Here is a 13,903-nt window from a genome sequence, read left to right as displayed (position 1 = left end):
AGGTTGTGGAGCCAGAAATGATGGAATGGAAGAAACAAAATGTCATTCTGTAAAGAAGCTGCTTCAGACGAATAAGAATGTCAGAAGAGTCTTGACGTGTGGGTTTGTAGTTATCTTTTTGTTAAGATGCACTGAAGGACTAAACGGGAAAGAATCGAGAAGCAAGCAGTAACTCAAGTGCCAAATCGATATTTAAAGATTCACAGATGCACTGGCCTTTCGCTAACACCCAACCAAATTACTAATCCGAAATACAAAAAATCCCAAAATCGGATTTCTTTATATGGAATGAATGAATTATTATGAGATGTGTACTTTTCAATCAACCTAGAACTTCTTGAAAACTGGGAAAAAACACACACCTTTTAAAATGCTTAAAATGACAAGATTTGTTGGGTGCTTTTTAAAGTGTGAATGAATATGATTACTGAACTTACCAGGATCCCAGCAACCTGCTTGTCTTCCATCCTTCAGGACCTTGTGGCCAAAGATCCCTGCCTCTCTGATGCTCCCTCCCTTACTCGGGTGGACTTGTCTGCCCTTCACTATCAAGAGTTTGGAGTTTTTTCTGAGGTGATGTTCGTTCGAGTGTCTTCACCCTGTAGCGTCACTCTCTCGGTCGATGTCCCTCGACTGCCTCTTCAAGTGTTGTTTGGGAATGTCGCTGGAGTGGCGTCGCCGCTTTGTGTTAATTCTGCTCTAATCCAGAAACTTTTCTATGCTGTGAAAAGAGCATGTGACAGGCAGAGAGGGAAAGGGTGAGTTGAGACGCGAGGGTTGGGGGGCAGATGGTGGAGTGGTTGAAAAGACCGAGCCAACACTTTTCCAAATACATGACCCATGTTCATTTTTGGGACCACAAATTGAAAAAGTTGCACACTTGACCAAATGATGTGAACACTGTTCTGTCAGAAAGAATGCAGTCAAACAATTTACAAAAGTTTAAATGGATTTGCATTTCGGAGCAAAGAAGCTGCAATAACAAAGTGGCCTTTTGTGCAATGAGATTAACTGTTGGGGGAAACGTTTGGACTTGCCGCTGACTGCCGCTGTATGTAAAATGAATTGGAATGGAACGCAACATCCCCCCAAACTAACCAGCAAAAAGGATTTCAAATGACACTGACAATGAGCATCGTCATAGTAGTCGTAGTTTTTCTCCCTTTGACATGTCTGGAATAATCTAATTAATTTCTTATAGGGATCAAATGTTTTGGACACATAATCAATCAATCAGTCAATCATCTGTCTATGTATGTATGTATGTATGTATGTATGTATGTATGTATGTATGTATGTATGTATGTATGTATGAATATATATATATATATATATGTATGTATGTATGTATGTATGTATGTATGTATGTATGTATGTATGTATGTATGTATGTATATATATATATATATATATATATATATATATATATATATATATATATATATATATATATATATATATATATATATATATATATGTATGAATATATATATATATATATATGTATGTATATATATGTATGTATATATATATATATATATATATATATATATATATATATATATATATATATATATATATATATAAATGATATATGTATATCATTTATATATATATTTTTTTTTTAATTATTTATAGGGTAACAATGTACAGCCACCATTCTGTCTTACAAAATGTACATCAAGCAAAATATACACCAAAGCTAACCCAATTTACATGGCACACTACACAGTGATTAAAAAAACAAAGCCAAGAAATAAGTGAAAAGACTAAATCTTACCATCCAAGGTTGTAATATTTGAAGAAGGAAGACAATGATAGAAATGAACAAGTTGAGCATCAGCAAATGAATGGTGTGTCGTCTGACACAGAACAAGTCAAGAGTGGTGGCTCCATGCAACTGGTCGACTCCACTGATATGTATGTACACAAAAGCATGTGTGTCCAGTGGACGCAAGTCTATTGGACAATCCCAGGAGGAGTGGCAGTAAGAGATTACACAAAATTTCCACGGAGACATGATGTTTGTTACCTCTGAGAGATTCTTGTTGAGAAAGATTAACAGAGCGTCTTTTTTTCCAAATTTTGATATTTTACTTCTGCCAAAATACAAATGAAATGATTAATCATTGTGGATGGCTTACTACTGTTAGTTAGTATTTCATTTTTTGGGTAAATAATTAGAGTTGCATCTTAAGCAGGATACACACATGGTGACTGACATTGAGACGGGAATTTTTAATTCCCTCTCACAATTATGGACGTTGAATAGATCTTCCCCATTGCCAAATAAAAGTCGATGTTCATTACTTCACTCATTCAACTGTCACGGGTGACTGCGCAGGACTCTTCATGAAGTGCCGTATTAGCAAAATGTGTTTTCAAAACAGTGTTTTGGGTTGTCAGCAACATTTTAAAAAAAATAGCAATGCATAGAAAACTTAGACATGCGGTGACATCGACTCGACTGACTTTGATTGACTTGGATTTGCTGCCATGTTATTTTCTCTGTTTACTTTCACTCTGGTGAGTCGATTTATGCTTCCACAATGTAGACAGTGCTTGCACCTGTCCTACATTGTATTTTAAGAGAGTCGCCATAATTGTCAGCAGTGCTCACTCCCACAACGGCGCAAATGCCTGTTTCTAACTCTGTGGGTCTACGAAAGTAAACTCCACCCTTGCGCTCAGTTATTCCGTGCTTTGTGATGGGGATCAAAGTAGAGTCTTGATTGTTAGTTAACATTGCAGTTTAAGTCAAAACTTGTAAATTGTAAATAACTGTAAATAATCATGCAAACATGCCTTTATCTTGTCTGATCTCTTCTTCTGTCCTCCTCATTCTTCTATTTTTAGCACCATTGAGATAAGTCCACTTTTGGAACATGAGTTCGTCTGATTTGACTGAACTTGAGCCAGCGTCTGAAAGCAGAGACACAGTGTCATCGTCAGATTATGATGTGATTATGAAATCAGGGTTATCTTGACTTCATACAACTATGATGCTTTTGTCATCTGTTTTCTTTCTTTAGTATGTTTCAAGTTTTTTTTTAAAAAGAATCCCCATGTTTGTAAAACAATGACCTATACTTTGACCATAATTTACCAATAAATTACCTTTACTGAACTTTGCCTGACAGCACTAATTCATTCTGCAGCTCATGACAAAGTACTTGGTTGCGTTGTTATCGAGGGGCCACAAATGCAAATACTTTAATCATGAAGGTCCTACAAAGAGAGTAGTTGTCAAAGAGGAGTCGTTCTGAACTTTGGACTTTTTTTTCCTCTGAGTCGTTTACTCAGCAATTGCTTTCATTAATACTGTTACAATGCACTTTTTCATATTTTGTCAGCCAATGGCCTTTCGACATGTGTGCCGGTGCCTCAGTCCTTTTTGAAATGAACAAGTAGGCAACCTTCTGAGTGGATAATGATATAATGGGGGTGGGGATTGTATCTGGTTAGGGTTGGGCTTATCTATTACCATCCATACATGTGCAACTTTTGTTGACATACCCTACTTTGACCACCCAGTTCAGCAACCTCATTGAAAATTTGTTTTTAATAATAGCATTGCTAAGTTCAATGTTTAATTTGAAGGCAACCATCATTCTCGAGAAGTTTAACTAATACTTATTATCAATATGACTCATGTTTATTGTCAAACTTTCCTGACAAAAATCAGTTAGAGGTTCCACTCCTCAAGTATCAATTTTGTACACGAATAAAACCCTAACCTTAACCCTAATCCACAAAATATAAAAGGACCATCCAAAAGATATGACAATATGAGGACCACGTTTTAATCCAGTGTAACAATTTGGATCACCATGTGAGTTTCTCAGCATATATATATATGAGTGTAAAGTCAAAAACTGTTATCTTACGGTTATGATGGTTCCTCCACAAACTGTTATCTTACAGTTATAATGGTTCCTCCACATCTTATGTCCGTATGTATATCCACCAAATTTGTTAAAAGTTGCATCATCTTGACTACCCTTCCTATTCTCGACCACATTATGGTCAACGACTCTCAGGGCCCTCCCTTTACAACTCTGTTATCCACTGAAGAGGCAGCTGCATGTTTAGCGCACGCTTATTACACGCACTGCACCCACTTGCGCACGCGCACGCGCACGGACGGACGTTGTCAGGGACGCAACTGTTGGATTTGCAAGAAGTCTTCTGATTCCCGTGCTTAAAAGATTTGCTAATATAAAAATAAACTGCAATGTAATTGCATTTTAGGTCCAAGCAAAATTACATTAAATTTATATTACAGCGTCGAATAGCCGACTTTATTGTGGAAGAATGACTGCAGGCATTATTCATTCTTTTGTTAACATGCAATGGGATGTGTTTTGTGGGCGAACGGCTTTTGTGATGCATTTCTCGGCGGCAGCGAGCAATCGCATTCAATTTATAGAAACTAGAATGTATGGCACATCTTGCAGATATAGTACGCTATATGATTGCGTCAACAAAATCTTGCAGACAGGTGTGGTAGCCTGGGGCTGATGTGCGTACATGGAAACGTCGCTGCACTGACACAATAGTGATATGTATATATATATGTATATATGGATTGTGCGACGAGTGATGGATGCAGAACATACAATGACATGACTCTGCGAGGCTTTGGCATGCAGATTTGGGATTTTACCTTTTTGGAGCGATCAGGTTACAGAATGTTTGTGTGTGTGGCGATGCTGGCGCGCAGATGGCTAGAAGGTGGGGTGAGAGGACTGGGGAATGAGGTGAAGAAGGCTCTGACCAAACGTATTGTGGTACTCAAATGTTACAGTCATGTTAAAAATCACGTTTGACTCCTCAAACATCTGGATATATTTATTTAAAAAAAAGTTGTGGCTGCGAAATGTATGTTAATAGCTAGAATATGTAGAAAATACTATGGAATAAGTGCAAACCTATTTTCACAAAAGTTGGGGCGCTGCGTAAAACTTAAATAAAAACAAAAGGCAGAAAATTGTAGTTCTAATCTTTAATATTTGCTGTTTTATCTGTTTCTAACAAATTAATTACCCAGATCCAACAATTCATATTTTATTTTTTCCAATTAAAACATGAATAGTTTAACTCCACACCTAAGATTTAAAGTTGTAGAAGCATTTTACCAAAGACTTGGTATGACTCGGAATCAGTACAGAAATCAAATCAAAGATCTGGAAGATGATTCTAATATAATCTCTTGCTCTGACAGCAAAGAAAGGTATGCTTCTCTTGTTGCTGTGAACAGTGGAAATGTAATCTTGCTAATCACCACTAGATGTCACTGTAACATTTGGAACATCACAAACCGGACCCGGAAATGCTATGAAGTGCACCGAGTTTTAAAAAACGCAAGCCAGCCAGCAAGCTTCCTCGCGGAGTGCAACAACGGATCATAGTATGTTTTTTATTGCACATTTCAGATACGTTTAAAGTTCCGCAGGAAGGAAACGGACCGCTTCTGTTTGTTGGCAAATCGCCTCGAATTCAGGTAAAACTACTGCTCTGCTAAAGAAAGCATCACTAACAGCTGACGTGTTTTGCTTCATTGTCGCCTTCGTTACCCTCTTGAACCGAATCAAGTATATGCATTATAGCGCTAATAACCTCTGCAAGATGTTGGAAAAAATGCGATATTTGTGCATAAAACTCTATCAAATAATTGTGCTATTTGACATGTACCTAAATTGCATCTTTATCGTCAAATCAAATAAGTATATTTTTCATGCAGACAAATATAACCTCATTGATTTACTTTATTTAGTATTAGTAATGCTACCCCAACCCGATTGGATGGTAATGCACATTTAAAGTTGTATCTTATTGGTCAAAGTTAGATTGAAGCATAGAATTCCAAAACGTTACCCAACCAACATACATTTTCATAGCCTTGTAAAGCTGCTTTACTCATTTATATAATGATTTGTTCCACAAACTTTAAAGGAATATTTCTTTGCATTTTGCTGTTAGGATGAAAGGTGTGGCCTCCTTCCTCTCGCCTCCCCCCTCTCCATCAGTGGCCCCTCTCCCACTCCCCTCCTCCTCTGCACTGACAGTCTGTCCCGAACTTGACCTGTCTGTCATGAACAGCCCGACTCACATGCACCCAAAGCGACAGAAGAACAAACAGAGAAAGAGAAACACAAAGGTGAGTTGTAATAGCCACTACCAAAATGATTGAACTTTAATTCATGTGACTCACATTGATTAAAAACAGTCTGTGACATATGTTTGCAACTAATGACATAACCGTTGCCCTTAACAGATGTGTTTCAAAGAGCCATTGGTTGTGAAGGTAATATCAGAGCCACGGATCCAACCCACCAGTGATGCACCGCCTCGACAGCCAACCGGCAATAAGACGTGGAGTGATCATCTCCACGGAAAACAAAATCTAAGGAGTGAGTGACTTTTGTGGTTTTTAGTTATGTCCTATGTTCAATCATACTCATTCTTCCGTGGCAAACCCAACTGACTCCACGACCCAGAATGCACCTGGACGCTGACAGTTTGGTCGTACTCAGACTAGGCCGATGCAAGTCGCCCCTTGTCAACATGGCGTCCACATTGATGCATATTTTAGGCTGTTCCAGTCTACTCTAAATTCTGTTCGTGCAAAAAAATCAAATGACCCAAAAGGTTTTAAGAACCACTGGCGTTCATTCATGCGTAACCATGGGAAGGGACAACACTTTTCAGAAATTTCTAGTTAAGACCACTTGTCTTCTGATAGCTGAAACGCTGAACCAGAGGACAGAGCTGACCACTGCAATATCTTATGACCATCCCGACGTTCTTGAGGAGGTGGAGCTCAACAGCACCTTGGCTCTAAAGGCAAAACTCTTGGAATTGCAGGTATTCTACTTCCTGTGAGCGATATAGGAGGGGGAAGGGGTGTTATCATAGTAGCATTTTATTTATCATTTTTCATTTGTTCCCAGGGAGCAGAGTTTAACACCCGGAAAGCTGTTCAGGAAACATTACAGGAGGTGGAGCAAACGAAAAGACAGATCAACAGCAGAGCGACACAAGGTAACCCAACTGTTTTAAGTCCCTGCAAAGTGAGTTTGACGCAATGCGACGAAGTCACTTTTTTTTTTTTCTCTCCCTCCTTCCCCCCCACAGGAACCAACTTCTCTCGGTCTCAGACCCTTTTCACCTCATTGGTCAGCGTGGATGTGCCTGAGAGTCAGCTGATAAGCCAAGCCGTTAAGGACAGGCTGATTTTGGCTCCAACACCCCGAAGTCTTGACACCAAAGCAACAGAAAGCCCCTCACCCCTCATCTTTTTGACACCTGACTTGTTCAGACAGAGGGCCTTCCCCGTGGAGGAGGAGCCAGTCATTACAAACCATATCCCAGCACCTTGTCCCGCCTCCTCGGCGTTTGCCCTTTTTAGACGAAGGAGTCGCTGGGAAGCCGCCCCATAGTACAGTAATCCCTTACTCTGCTTCGCTCTCTCGCGGATTTTTTTCGAAACAAATATTGCGGATAGATTTGGTGCGTCGCGGATATTTTTTAATTTTTTTTTTTTTTTTTTTTTTTATGTCTGACTCACACATTCACATCGTCATATGTAAGAATGAAGCACAAAGTCTTTAAGTAGTTAGTAAATAGGGAATTTGCACAATAGTGTTTACTCAATAAAAATACCCAAAAAAGTGTTTTGTAAACAAAGTGGTTAAAACTACAATAAAGGTTAATAAAAGTCTTGTGTGGCAAGAAAACAAAGAAAATAAGAGTATATATATTATAACAATATATATACTCTTTTATTTTCTTTGTTTTCTTGTTTAAATGAACAAAAATATTTCTAAGAGTCTATTTGACTTTAAAATGTTTGCAAAAGTTTTTACAAATGTGAAAAAAAAGTTCAAAAGTACATAAAAGTGTTTAAAAATGAAATAAAAGTTCATAAAATCCTTGTGTGGATAATGTTATAATGTATGTTCTCTACTTGGCGGATTTTCACCTATCGTGGGTGGGCATGGACCCAATTAACCGTGATAAATGATAGTGCCATAGTGGTTTGGTATTTTGTTACAATGCCAAGGAAAGATATTTTGCTCTCTGTGGATTGGCGAGCATGATGCGACTTGACCCCTGACCCAATTTCCAAAGACCTTTTATCTGGACTTTGAAGTAAACTGCTCATTATTCAAACGTGTTGCTAACACACTCGTTTGTTACTCGACTTGTCACAGTTGTTATTAAAGGTTGTTTCAGACTATTCTTGTGGTCTGGTGTACTGTGCTACATTTGCGTTCTACTTAGGATACCTACAGTAAACTTGAGTATCTAGTATTCTTCCAACATTTCATCACTGCCATCAATTAGTCACTACATTTGAAAACAGGTTTACTTTTCACTCCTTACTTTGTCAATAGAGGCTTGTTTTACAAGTGTTTTATAAGTGTATGAATATAAGTGAAAGTGTGTTTCTTGTGCCACAATATCAAATAGGTATTGTATGCTACCGATAGTAAACATTCATCTTAATCAATACCTTTGTGCTTCTCTTTATTAAATAATTTAATAGGAGTTCAATCTGTAATTTGCAAATCTATTTTCACAACTGTAAATGCAGCCTTTAAAACTGTTGGGTCAATTAAAAATTAGTTTGTACTGGACAACCAGTGATTTAGGTGAAATTGACCTAAGTTAGCGGGTCTTTTTTTTTTTTTTACTCAAATTGTATTGTTTTTGGCTCAGAGGTTTTAAGAGTGCAGTTTAGTAAGTACAAACTGCCAGTCACAACCAACCACCTGCCATTGTAGCACTGACCACTAGAGGGAAGTCTTGGAAAAGTAGTGAACGTGGTAGGGAGGCTATCAATTTAACAAGTATTACATAAAATAATACCTGGTGGATATTGCGTGGAAATTATATTTCTTGAAGTAGGTTTTATTTTAAAGCCTTGAAGCATACAAAATTCCTTCTTGGAGAGTCAGATAGATGCATTTATCATAGAGTAATTGAATCAGTTTCTTCATTTTAAAAAACTATATATAATTTCCTTTGAAAAATAGATGATCCTGCAGTCTTAACTGATTCCACACCACATGCCATTTGAAACCTAAATCACACATTCACAATGGAATCAGGCTTGATTTACAATAACTTTCGAAGTAAAAAAAAGTGTATAGCAAAATGTAAAACTCGAGCAGTATCAAAGACAGGTCTGTAAACATTAAAAAATCCAAAAAGTACACAAAGGTGCAGCATCCTGGGTCCTGCCCAATCTTTTGGAAGTCTTTTTAAGGCACTCACATATTAACAGTCAATAACTTATTTCCAAGACACGCTGAAGTGGTCATAATTTAACTGAGTATATGCGCGGGTGCGCACAAAGGCTTACAATGGAGAAGAGGCCCATCAAGGTCTACATGTGCCTTTTCATGTGGAGCGCCAGGTGGTCGGATCGGGAGAAGGCCCTCTCGCAGAGGTGACATTGGAACGGTCTGTGTCCAGTGTGCTTGCGAAAGTGTCGCGTCAACTCGTCCGACCTTGCAAACTTCCATCCGCATCCTTCCCAGTTGCAGTGGTAAGGTTTTTCACCTGAGGACGAGAGGAACGTGTTTATTAATACGACTGGGTATTTCGATGAGGAAAAGTAGCTGCAACAAAAAAAGTGGTGCTTACCTGTATGAGTCCTCATGTGCGCTTTGAGGTGCGAGCTCTTTGTGTACGTTTTCCCACACTCCGGGAATTCGCAGTTGTGCGTAGCAGCGCGCTTTCGAGCCCACGATCTGCGTCCTCTCTTCTGTTTGAGGCCGGCCGCTTCGTCTGGCCCGTAGAAGTCCATCAGCGACGGTGAGGACGGTGGAGTGAGTAAGACGCCTTGCGCAGAAGCTGCATGCTGCCTTTGATGGTGATGGATGTGCGCGGTCTCTGCGTTCATGCTATACTGCCCATGGAAGCGCGTGGACATGTGTTGTGCGTAATGGTAAGGGCTGCTTGCGTAGTTGTTTGGGAGGTGATGAGTAGTGAAGCCGAGCTGCACTAAATGACAGTCTGTGCGCACTGGCGTTTCTTGCTGCATAGCGTGTGGACCGAAACCAGTACCTGGAGTCGGATTCTGCTGATGCATAAAAGTAGCATGCCCCATATAGTCCCCACCGGCCAACATACATGACTGCGCACTGGGCTCTATTTTAATTTTGTATCCAAGTAATGATGGCTGGTAGTGGTGCGTAACCGGGTTGAGCACGCCCAACTCCGTGTACTCTCTGCTATCTCTCGCCGTGTTGTCTGCGCACTCAGGCGACCTCTCCCGCGGATAGTTGTCGTCAGGGGCGAGAAGTTCCGCCATGAGGCTACGCAAGGAGTTGGGTTCTGTGAAGCGGACCGCGCCGTGGTAGTTGTGGAGCTGCTGTGGGGATGGCCGATCGACGCACTCCGATATCGAGCTACCGCTGCAGCTCTCCGGGGACTCAGGTAGCGCATAGGCGCACGGCTGAGGAGTGTCCAAAATGCCGTCGACACTTTCTCCCACAACATCCGAACTGAGAGTGTTCGATAAGATGAACTCGAGGTCCAAGAATTTGTCCAGCTCGTTGTCATCTTTGGAGGACAAAGCCGGAGGTTTGAACATGCTGAATTCCACCTGGATGTCTGGTGCGCTCCCTCTTCCACGTCCATCTTGACATCGCTGTGGAGTCGAACAAGATGACAAGTTGTCAGAAATCAAATCCTTCTTTAAGTCTGCTGGTTCGTTTTAGAAAGTCTAACAAGTTTGGAAAAGTTTGGATCACAGTACTCACGTTGGGAAAAGGAGCCGTCGACTGGAAACACGGAAACGATGCAGTGGTGGTGGGCATCGCTATATCGGTCAAAGCCATGCAGACCACTCAAATCGGACGAAACAAAAGTAAAATAACAAATTAGCAGTGTAAAAACCAACAGAGACTAACCCGCCCATGGAGTGCTTGTTCATAAATGCCGCATGAGCAGTGGGAGCGTCTTATATATACCTTGGCTCATACTGGGGGGCGTGGCAACGCCCCCACCCCATTCATTCCATCAACACGTACTCATCCGGTGCTATGCAAGCAGGTAGGTCACCAGACTTTTATTTCGGTCCTTACTGGTGGACGAAATATGTTGCAATGCAAGAAACCTGGTCCCAGGCGAGCCATAGTCTGCTGATGTCTCCCTGCTCGCCTCAAATCATCATATTTGTTTTATTAAGCAGGAATAAATTCAAATATTTTTTTCTCCCTGTTGGACACATTAAGACACTTCAACTGTCTTTATACGTCGTGTTTAAAAATTCAATATTGTTTATAAATGTTCCAAATTAAAATGATTTTAGTGTTACCATCCCCCTAACCTTCATTTATCTCCCCCTGGTTTCGTGCTAATCTTTCGGAACACACTTTCACGCCGCCGCGTCATTAATTTGTCCTGAATTGATCCGTAAATGTGCAATGCAATGTGTGAAGGGCCCATCGAAACGAGCCATTATTCTGACTGTCAAACAAAGGACTACATGTTTCCTTAATGATCTTACCCCCGCCTCCAACTGGCCCCGGAGTTGTTGCTATGATAATGTTATCATAATGGTCGACAGGTGCTTGACCTGGGGGAGCATACAAAAAAAGTAAAAAAAAAAAAAAAGTGACTGAAAACGTTGGTGTGGAATTGTTTTTTTTTTATTTTTACCATTAAAAAAACATCCTCTTTTAAAATGAAACTATTTCAAAGAATACACAAAAAGAACCTCACCACGCATAATTAATCATTTTAAAATATTTTTTTTTCATTTTTCAAAACATTCTTTAAATGTCTTTTCTGTTGGTAATTTTTCTACACACAAAATCTACATTAAAAATCATATAATGATATCATACATGTCCAATGGTTGATGGTATAATGTGTGCCCCCTCCAAAGAAAAACATCCTCTATCATGTCTCATCAATGGCAATGGTAAATTTATGTTAGTTAGGTAAAATACAACTGGCAAAAAACAGACAGAAACACTGAGATAAAGAACCACCTCAGGCTCAGGTTTCTCCCTTTGTGACTCTTAAAAGGGAGGAAGCCGTCCAGCTTGAGTGTTTTCTAAACACAATTACTGAAGATTACAGTCAGACAGAGCCGAGGCATGCCATCTTATAGATACACTAAATTGCCTCAGAGTTTACAACTTTACACAGAATAAATTAAGACGGTTTAGGTTAAGAGTTTGTTTTTGACTTAACTTTTATGCCCCCCCCCCAAAAAAAATGAAGCTAAAATTTAGATAAATGGTTCTCCAGCCATGTTAATTGTAAAACAAACAAAAAAAAAACTTTCATCTTATTGGCTTTCATCCCAGCATTCCCCTTCTGAACCTTTATAGAAGTTTAACGAGTAGTACAAGAAGCTGCAGTGTGGTTCTTTGTATGTGTGCCGACGTTCTGGAAATGGAAGACTCAACTGCTATTTTCACATTTGAAAGCACATTATTTTATTCATACATGTCATTGTTTGTAGAGGTGTGTGAAAAAAAGTGTGGATTGTTGTGCAAACGGAAGCTTTTGTTTGGAATGAGCAGTGAAGTGCACATGTTCTAATAACAATTCCACTTCAACACAATGTTGTGGAAAAGCAGCTTTTATTTCCGAAAAATACCCCAGTTTGCAGGGCAGCAATGCTTTTTACCTTATATCAATAAAATTTGCTTCAGTGACTCCTTAAAAGGTCAAATTTCACCCAGCTAGACTAAAAAAATCTGATTAAATGGCTCGTAAATAACATTGGCTTTACTTAATTCATAATTGATTTAATGTATGGACACATTTGCTTGATATCAAGATTTGCAGCACATTTGTAGCACCACACAAACCCGTATGCTAATCAAACCACTTGATATATCAAACAAAAGATTACCGCCCCACCTCAGTGTTTAGTTAGCGATGGCGTTAAAAGGTTTATCTCGTGCCAATAAGCAGACGGCTCAAGGTGGCTAAATGGTTTAAAAGTGTTCAGCACTAATGAAGACATCACCAGTTAGCCTAATGAGATCAGATGGCCTCATACTAAGGAGCATGTTGCATATTGGTGGAATTAATTAGTCTATGATGAGGATCGTATTCATTGTGCTAATATACTGATAAATACTTCATATTTTGTCAGGGAACACAAAGCTGACTGTCAGCATTTTCCAGTTTCAAGATGATGTCACCAGATAATGTATGTGGAAAAACGGAATTGCACAGATTACTACTCTGAACGCTAAAAAACACTTTTTAAATGCTATTAAAACACCAATTAGTAATAATTTATGATTAAATGCCCACTTCTAGTTGTACAGTTTTATATGAGGAGAATAACATTTCTGTCATATTTCTCACCATCGATTCGCTGACATTTGACTATTTCACTATAATTTTGGTGGACCAGACAAGACTTTTTTTTTAATAGTATTTTTCCAAAAGTGTCAGTGCTACTGTTGCAATTAACAGTTAAAATGCAGGTTTATTTTATTTGGTAATGAAAATCTTCCTTTCAAGGACAGATTTTTTTAAATTTTTTTTAACCAAATGTGTCAAAGATTTTAAATGCCCCACAGATTCCTTACTAAAGTCATTTGAATGAACCTTTTCAATAACATGACTGACCTTCCTGTTGAAAACATATTTTTTTTGAGCCGCACATCTTGGCTGCCAACTTCATCTTGGTTTACATCACTCCTGTAAAATAATACAAGAGATCATCTTGAATCGCTATTGTACCGCCATCATAGTCTTAATCCCCAGGCGAACCTAGTTCCTGCTTAGCCGGAGGATTTATGACAGCGTTACCGCTGATATTACAGCAATTGTCACTTTAATCTTAACCTAGTTTGTTACATTACATGGAAATACGTACTAAAATTACTGGGAGAGGTTTAATATGTTCCTTAGA

The 13,903-nt window shown here is 39.1% G+C and overlaps 3 protein-coding genes across 4 annotated transcripts in view; 1 reads left to right on the top strand and 2 right to left on the bottom strand.

The window, feature by feature from the left end:
• Nucleotides 1–4,057, bottom strand: part of slc6a9 (solute carrier family 6 member 9) — a 30,775-nt gene extending 26,718 nt beyond the window's left edge. The window contains exons 1-3 of one of the 2 annotated variants that reach the window (XM_085929479.1): nt 3,888–4,057; nt 2,806–2,922; nt 438–721 (exon numbers count right to left, since the gene is read on the bottom strand). In XM_085929479.1, the coding sequence (XP_085785605.1) occupies nt 438–467 (30 nt within the window). In that variant the 5' untranslated portion in view covers nt 468–721; nt 2,806–2,922; nt 3,888–4,057. Of the gene's footprint in view, nt 1–437; nt 722–1,780; nt 1,915–2,805; nt 2,923–3,887 lie in introns of those variants that run through there. The other variant, XM_085929478.1, reaches the window with a different exon arrangement.
• A 1,272-nt stretch (nt 4,058–5,329) lies between these two features.
• On the top strand, nt 5,330–7,766 carry ppp1r35 (protein phosphatase 1, regulatory subunit 35). The gene is made up of 6 exons (XM_085930614.1): nt 5,330–5,503; nt 5,983–6,160; nt 6,278–6,413; nt 6,746–6,867; nt 6,954–7,044; nt 7,138–7,766. The coding sequence occupies exons 2-6, from the start codon at nt 5,984–5,986 to the stop codon at nt 7,440–7,442; spliced, it is 831 nt and encodes a 276-aa protein (XP_085786740.1). The 5' UTR covers nt 5,330–5,503; nt 5,983; the 3' UTR covers nt 7,443–7,766.
• Nucleotides 7,767–8,519: 753 nt separating this feature from the next.
• klf17 (Kruppel like factor 17) lies at nt 8,520–10,961 on the bottom strand. Its single transcript, XM_085930613.1, has 3 exons — nt 10,776–10,961; nt 9,655–10,663; nt 8,520–9,570 (listed from the first exon to the last, which is right to left on the bottom strand). Exons 1-3 carry the CDS (start codon nt 10,851–10,853, stop codon nt 9,395–9,397), a joined length of 1,263 nt encoding a protein of 420 aa, XP_085786739.1. The 5' UTR covers nt 10,854–10,961; the 3' UTR covers nt 8,520–9,394.
• Between the last annotated feature and the right edge of the window lie 2,942 nt (nt 10,962–13,903).

The sequence above is a fragment of the Syngnathus leptorhynchus genome, chromosome 14 (genome assembly GCF_054491065.1).
Source record: "Syngnathus leptorhynchus isolate UIUO chromosome 14, UIUO_Slep, whole genome shotgun sequence".
Classification (NCBI taxonomy): Eukaryota; Metazoa; Chordata; class Actinopteri; order Syngnathiformes; family Syngnathidae; genus Syngnathus; species Syngnathus leptorhynchus.
This window is presented reverse-complemented; position numbering and strand designations above follow the sequence as displayed.